Raw genomic sequence first — 8,165 nt, 5'->3', positions numbered from 1 at the left:
CCTCGGGCCCGGTCCTTCTGGGCATCAGGCCTTCTTCACCGGTCAGCAAACCGGTCCGGTCGCTCCATCAACCTACTATGCTCCTGGTCCAGTTGGCTATGATGGGCCACCTGCTAGCAATGGCGTGACCGGCTACTCGGGTTACCCTGCGCCGGCCTCTTATGATCCAGCCTTGCTTGCTGCACTTCATCAACAGCCTCCGACCGGGGCTTATTCCGGCAGTGGTGATTGGTTCATGGACACCGGTGCATCTTCGCACATGGCCGCTTACCCGGGTAACCTCTCCTCCGTGTCTCCTATTCACACTTCTTCTCGTATCATTGTTGGTAATGGTGCTGGTCTTCCTATCACTCATATTGGTTCCACAAGTTTTCCCTCAAACTCTCGACCACTTTATCTCAATAATGTTCTTGTATCTCCCGAGCTTATTCAGAATCTAGTTTGTGTTCGTAAACTTTCTCGTGATAACTCTGTAACTGTGGAATTTGACGAAGTTGGTTTTTCTGTTAAGGACGCCCTCACCCGGATGGTTCTTCACTGCTGTGACAGTCCCGGCGATACATACTCCGTCCAGCCTCCATCATCTTCACCTGCTGGACCAGTTGCACTTTCCGCCGGCGTTGATCTCTAGCACGCCCGTCTCGGTCATCCTAGCTCCACCGCTCTTCGTCATATTATTAGGGATTTTTCTTTTACATGTAATAAAACGGATGCGCACTCTTGTCACGCATGCCGTATGGGCAAACATGTTCGCCTTCCCTTTAGTACTTCATCCACAGTTGCGTCGTTACCTTTCGAGTTAATCCATAGTGATGTTTGGACCTCTCTTGTTGCTAGTAATACTGGTTTTTCATATTATCTTGTTATCTTGGATGACTTTTCTCACTTTGTGTGGACCTTTCCATTACGTAAGAAGTCCGACGTTGTTGCCACTCTTACGGCCTTCTACTCTTACGTAGCCACACAATTCGGTCATCCTATTCTAGCTTTGCAAACTGACAACGGGAAAGAATTCGACAACACTACCATCCGCAATCTTCTCTCCACACATGGCACTGTTTTTCGTCTTACCTGTCCATACACTTCACAGCAGAACAGTCAGGCAGAACGCATTCTTCGCACTCTTAACGATTGCGTCCGCACCCTCCTCTTCCACGCCTATATGCCACCCTGCTTCTGGCCTGACGCTCTCGCTACCGCCACCCTCCTCATTAACCTTTCGTCCATGTCGCACCCGGTGGAACTTTACACCTCACCACCTTCTCTTCGGGTCTCCTCCTTCATACGACGGTCTTCGTATATTTGGTTGTCTCTGTTACCCTAGTATTGTCGCCACCACTCCTCATAAACTTGCTCCTCGTTCCCTTCCGTGTGTCTTCCTCGGTTACCCGGCTAACACTAAGGGCTATAGATGCTATGACCCGGTTTCCCACCGTGTCATCACATCCCGGCATGTTTATTTCGACGAGTTGTCTTTTCCTTTTAAACAGGAACAGCAGGAGGCTTCTTCATCGGCGCCCGGTCCCTCTTTGGCCGACCCTGTCCGCCCTGGTTTTACCAACCGGCATAGGGCGCCCCCTGGACGCGCGGCGCTCCAGCTCCTGCCCGCTGCTTCACCAGCCTCCCCGGCCTCCGAGCCGGCCTCCGTACCGGCCTCTCCGACTGCTTCGTCGCCAAGCCCCGTGCCGGCCTCTCCGGCTGCTTCATCGCCGGGCCTCGTGCCGGCTTCTGAGCCGGTCTCCCCGGCCTCGCCGGCTTCACCGGCCACTGGGTCGGCTCGCTCACCGGACTCGCCATCTTCTGCCCCGGCCTCTTCACAACCAGGCTCGGCGCCATCACTGGTAGCGGCTGCTGTGCCACCACCCGCTGGCCCTACCACGCGGTCGCGGCTGGGCGTCCATCGGCCAAGCACTCGCTACCCTCCGGACGTGTACACCTACGTGGCTTCGACTTCTTCCTCGTCGCCATCACCCTTGCCGACCTCCGCCCGTTCCGCGCTTCGCGGCCCCATGTGGTTCGCCGCGATGAAGGAGGAGTTTGATGCATTGCAATGCAATCACACTTGGCAGCTCGTCCCCCGTCCTCCTCATGCCAACGTCATTACCGGGAAGTGGGTGTTCAAGCACAAGTTTCATCCGGATGGTACTCTCGACCGACACAAGGCTCGTTGGGTCGTACGGGGTTTTCGTCAACGAGCAGGTGTTGACTTCACCGACACTTTCGCCCCGGTTGTCAAACCCGGCATGATTCGGACTGTTCTTCAGCTAGCGGTTTCTCCCTCATGGCCTGTGCACCAGATGGATGTTTTGAATGCTTTTCTCCATGGTCACCTTGAGGAACAGGTGTTCTGTCAGCAGCCGACTGGATTTGTTGATGAGTCTTCTCCGGATCATGTGTGTTTGCTCTCTCGGTCTTTGTACAGACTCAAGCAAGCTCCTCGCGCCTGGTACCAGCGCATCGCACCATTCCTTACTCAACTTGGCTTCCGCTCCACTCGCTCCAATGCTTCACTGTTTGTCTACCACCAGGGTGATGCTACTGCCTACCTACTGCTCTATGTTGACGACATCATCTTGACAGCATGCTCGCCTGCTCTTCTTTGACAGCTCACTGATCGTCTTCGTGCTGAGTTTGCCATTAAGGATTTAGGTCCTCTGCACTATTTCCTCGGGATCGAGGTTATTCGTCGAGCAGATGGCTTCTTTCTTCATCAGCGGAAGTATGCTCATGAGCTTCTGGACCGTGCCGGGATGCTTAACTGCAAACTGGCTGCCACACCTGTTGATACGAAGGCCAAGCTCTCCGCCATAGATGGTTCTCCTGCTTCAGATGCTCCGTTCTACAGGTCGATCGTTGGTGCTCTTCAGTACCTCACTCTTACTCGTCCGGAGCTCCAGTACGCTGTGCAGCAGGTTTGCCTCCATATGCATGCTCCACGTGATGCTCACTGGACCGCGGTCAAGCGCATTCTGCGCTATATCCGTGGCACCTTGGATCTTGGGTTGTCACTTCAGGCTTCATCATCTCTGGACATGACGGCTTATTCTGACGCCGATTGGGCCGGCTGCCCTGACACGCGCCGCTCGACCTTTGGTTATTGCGTCTACCTTGGACCATCGCTCATCTCCTGGTCGTCCAAGCGGCAGCCCGTTGTCTCCCGCTCCAGTGCTGAAGCAGAGTACCGCGCCGTTGCCAACGTCGTCGCCGATTGTTCCTGGCTTCGTCAGCTGTTGCATGAGCTCTTGTCTCCGGTTGACAAGGCTACGATTGTCTACTGTGACAATGTTTCTGCAGTCTACCTCTCCGCCAACCCGGTTCATCATCGACGCACCAAGCACATTGAGATTGATATCCACTTTGTTCGGGAACAGGTAGCTCTTGGTCATGTACGCGTGCTACATGTCCCTACGTCCCAACAGTTTGCTGACATCATGACCAAGGGCTTGTCTACTGCGTCTTTTGAGGAGTTCCGATCCAGTCTTTGCGTCAACCATGGTGCCGCTTCGACTGCGGGGGGTGTTGAGATGTAGATAACATATGTGTATTTCTTGTACAACAAGCCCTCCTCCTTCCATGTATAGTCGAGGACGTGGCTATCCTTTGTACTTATATATACATGCATATTGCACCCGATCAATATATCGTGAGTTGCATAATTCTCTACAATGATAATACCAGTACCTGTTGAGTGTTGTCATTCGAGCTCGGAGCTCGGACAGCCGCTCGTTCCGATTACATATAGCGGGTCACTGATCTCACTGGACGGTTCGCTACTGACTGCCTACTGGCAACATTCACGCCTGCGCTGCGCCTCCGTCCCGTGACTTGCCTGCCTTCCCCTGCCGCCGCGACTGGGACTGGGAGAGCTTCGGGGCGCCATGGCGCAAACCCCACCGATTCCCCGCGTCAGCCTCGGCACCCAAGGACTGGAGGTGATCTTCTTCCCCTTGCCCTCTCGCCACCCTCCATTTATTATGCAGAGTCCTCCCTTCCTCTTCCTCCCGGTCTCACTGAATCGAATCGAATGATCCAACAACCAAGGTGTCCAAGCTGGGGTTCGGGTGCATGGGCCTCACAGGCTCCTACAACTCCCCGGTCGAGGACGACGCGGGCATCGCCGTCATCACGCACGCCTTCCGCCGCGGCGTCACCTTCTTCGACACCTCCGACGTCTACGGGCCCCACGCCAACGAGATCCTCCTCGGCAAGGTTGTTTCTTTTTCTTCTGCGCCCCCTTCCTTTGCCAAAGAGGGAGACTGAGTGTGGAAAGATTGGTCGTCCCAGGCGCTGAAGCAGCTGCCGCGGGAGCAGGTGCAGGTGGCCACCAAGTTTGGGATTCAGCGGGATGCCCAGGGCAAGAGCACCATCTGCGGCCGCCCGGAGTACGTCCGCGCCTGCTGCGAGGCCAGCCTGCACCGCCTCGGCGTCGACCACATCGACCTCTACTACCAGCACCGCATCGACACCACCATCCCCATCGAGGACACGGTCGCTCTCTTCTCACTGCCACCCACCCCTTTCTTCCTGGTCATGAGAATCCCTGTGTTTTTTTTTTGAAAGATCCAGCAAATTGCTGGCTTGATTCAGATTTAGCAGGAAGAATCCCTGTGTTTATGTTTGATTGGTGTGATTCCTTGGTCTAATTACTGGGCTCAATTTGCTCTAGATTGGTGAGCTCAAGAAGCTCGTGGGGGAGGGGAAGGTCAAGTACATTGGGTTATCGGAGGCGAGCCCCGACACCATCAGGCGTGCTCACGCTGTGCACCCCATCTCTGCCGTGCAGATGGAGTGGTCTCTGTGGGCTCGCGACATCGAGCCCGAGATCGTGCCTCTCTGCAGGTGAATTTCTGCATCACAGGCTCTAACTCGTGTGCCTCCATGATCGATAGTCCTCATTGACTGACCATGTGTTGTATGGACCATAGAGAACTAGGGATTGGAATTGTTCCCTACAGCCCGATTGCCCGTGGGTTTTTCGGTGGAAGGGGAGTGACACAGCAAGTGTCTGCTGAATCTAGTCTGGTACCGATACAATCAGTTGGTTTCTGCACTAGTCATTTCTTTTTAATTATACTTAGGCCTGAACCCCCTCTCTCTGTGTAATTGGTGTTTTTAGAAAGGCCATCCACGTTTTTCGGCTGAGAACCTGGAGAAGAACAAGCAACTTTATCTGAAAATGGAAGAACTGGCCAAGAAGCACCAGTGCAGCCCTGCTCAGCTAGCTTTATCCTGGGTTCTGCATCAAGGGGATGATGTGGTTCCGATACCAGGTCTAATGCCGTGTCCTTCTCATTTCATTGATGTCACATAGTGTTGAACATGTGCAATGATTTCCTGGAGTTATAAATTCACATAATAGGCGAAAAAACGGAAGATCCTCTTGCTTGCATGTGCATTCTGATAGAAGTGAAATGTGTGGTTTAAGAAATCTTAGTGAAGTATACGAGATACAAAGAGAGATATTCCAACTGCAATCTAGCTGTCTTTGGCAGACAAACATAGAATTTCATGGTAATATGAACACCCTCTTTGAGATCTGATCTTTTGCTCTACAGTTTGTGCCATGGTGTTTGTTGTTGCCGCCAGTCCCTCGCCTCCCTCCTCCTGGCTCTCTCAGACGCCGTGGCACAAACCAACGAAGAAGAAGATCAGAGGAAGGAGAAGGACACGGAGACACGGTGGATTTTCCGAACGCCACTTCCTGAGCACGAACTCAGCACAACACCACACACTTACAATGATCACCGCAGCTGCCTTTATACCCGGGCAACGCTGGGCTCCAACCCACTCGCACCTGCCCACTCGCGCGCTCCGATCGGCCCGCTCTGCACGCCCCGCGACGCGCTCCGCGCGCGCGCCCTGCGCCGAGCCCTCAACGATCACGCGCTCCCGCTGCGCTCGGATCACGCACTGACCTAGTCTACACACACACCCGTGCGGTGTTCACCTGCACGGACACGCCCATGCACCACACGCACACCTACACACACTACTCGCCGCGTGCCCGACACGCCCGACCCGGCCAGCTCGCGCCCATACACGCGCTGGTCGTGTCCGGTGCATCGCCGCGGCTTATTAGCCCAACAGTGTTGTCCTAGTTTTGAACTGGCATTAAGCTGAACTGTGAAACGTTTTGATGCCTCGGAACAATGGCCTAATTTATCCACAAAAAGACCTCTTTCGCTGCTTCCAAGTTGCAAACAAGTAGTACATCAATAGTGAAGATCATTTTTCCAGTAGACTAGCATTGTATCACTGACAAATATGCTGTACAATTTCTCAGGGACTACTAAGATTAAGAATCTAGACTCCAACATTGACTCCTTGACGGTGAGGCTCACGGAAGATGACCTCAAAGAGATTAGCAACGAGATACGCGAAGAAGATGTTGCCGGTGGAAGGCAATATACTTCATTTGCGAAATTCACCTGGAATTATGCGGATACGCCAAAGAAGTGAAACTACAAAAGATTGTGGAGACGGTGAAACAAGCATGCCATGCTATGTGCTAGTGTGATGAATGGTGCTCCCTGTATCTTCATCTTGTGAATTATCCCGTGAATAAGAACATGTGCACTGTCTCCACCTGCCGTGTAAATTTATGTTCCTTGTACTCCTCTATGTTCGTGTCACAGAAGACTGAGACTGTGCTAGCTATGTTCGTGTCTCTCTAGTCTTACCGGCTTTCCGTGACAACAATTACACCGTTGGAAAATGTATCTGCTCAAAGAGATATTCAGAAGCATATCAAGCCGTTTCAAATTAAAAAAAAGCAACAACAAGAAAAACACTCCTATCTAAGCTGGGAGCAGATGAACCACGTGTTCTAGCAAGTCATGAATGCAACACGCTCCATAGATCCCCTGCACGCTGCAGCTGAACATGAGATGATCCAGCCGTTGCCATGAAGGGACATTACCGAAAAAGGCTTTCGCCCCGCTTTATAGATAAAGCAAACCGCCAAGAGCACACATACAGAGTCAAGTCCACAAACACGCACACACCCAAGTCTCACGATCAAGTACAAAGGTTCTGCTGAGGGCACAGCTCAACAAGCCCAAAAAAAATAAAAAAGACAGAACACGCCGGACGAAGAAGACGTCTAGTCAGGCTCCGGCGGGGGCGGCGGCGACAGGCGAACGGCCATCGATCGGAGGTCGGCGATGAAGGCGGAGATGGCGTCACGGTCCAGGGGGCGGCTAAGCGGCCGCCAAAGCTGCAAGAAACCCGAGAGTTTGAAGAGAGCGTCAGTAGACCGACGAAGAGGAGTGCGCTGAATCACGAGCTTATTGCGGACAGTCCAGAGGGTCCAGGCGAGGACCCCAATCTCAAGCCACCTAATGTGGCGAGAAGTCGCGGGGACAACTGGAATTCGGCAAATAAGTCCGGGAAGTTGGTGTGGCACCAATCTCCACCGACCACTTCGCGAAAACAGCTCCAAAGGAACTGGGCGGAAACGCAGGAGAAGAAAATGTGGTTCAAGTCTTCGGGGACCCCACAGAGCGGGCATAAGCCAGTGCCCGGGCCATTGCGCTTGCGAACCTCCAACCCGGACGGGATCCGACCACGAATCCATTGCCGCATGAAGATGCGGATCTTCAGAGGCAGGCGGATGGACCAAACCATCGAAAGAGGGAGTGGGGCGGCAGATGGAGCGATGGCCAGGTAGAGCGACTTGGTGGAGAATTGGCCCGAAGGCTCAAGGCGCCATCGCACTAGGTCAGGACCACCATCCACGAAGGGTTCATGGAGAGCAACACAGTCAAGTAACTCACGCCAGGCGGCGGATTCCATGGGGCCAAAGGCCCGCCGGAAAGCAAGGCGCCCTAAGTCAAGAAGGGCCCTATCAACAGAGATCACGGGGTCAACGGAGATGGAGAAGAGGCCAGGGAAGCGAGACGCGAAGGGGGTGTCTCCGGCCCAACGATCAACCAGAACAGCGTCGAGGTTCCAGATCCCACCGAGATGGAGGTCCCGATACGGAGAACCGGAAGAAGCTGGACGATCGACTGCCAGAACTGAGAACCTCCAGACTTCTGGCAGAAGGCGAGAGTCTATCCGCGCAGGTATTTGTTCCGGATGATGTCAAGCCAAAGACCACCGTGCCCTTGCGAGATTCGCCAAAGCCAGCGGGAGAGGAGGGCAATATTCATGCGTTTAGAGGA

The 8,165-nt window shown here is 53.7% G+C and overlaps 1 protein-coding gene across 1 annotated transcript; it reads left to right on the top strand.

Moving 5' to 3' along the window:
* Window positions 1–3,764: 3,764 nt before the first annotated feature.
* Window positions 3,765–6,667, top strand: LOC119276286 (probable aldo-keto reductase 1). Its single transcript, XM_037557319.1, has 7 exons — window positions 3,765–3,932; window positions 4,042–4,209; window positions 4,285–4,488; window positions 4,667–4,839; window positions 4,926–5,022; window positions 5,117–5,270; window positions 6,284–6,667. The coding sequence occupies exons 1-7, from the start codon at window positions 3,879–3,881 to the stop codon at window positions 6,457–6,459; spliced, it is 1,026 nt and encodes a 341-aa protein (XP_037413216.1). The 5' UTR covers window positions 3,765–3,878; the 3' UTR covers window positions 6,460–6,667.
* The last annotated feature ends 1,498 nt before the right edge of the window (window positions 6,668–8,165 follow it).

Source organism: Triticum dicoccoides, chromosome 3B (assembly GCF_002162155.2).
Source record: "Triticum dicoccoides isolate Atlit2015 ecotype Zavitan chromosome 3B, WEW_v2.0, whole genome shotgun sequence".
NCBI lineage: Eukaryota > Viridiplantae > Streptophyta > Magnoliopsida > Poales > Poaceae > Triticum > Triticum dicoccoides.
Note: the sequence above shows the minus strand (reverse complement) of the source record. Positions and strands in the feature narration are given on the sequence as shown.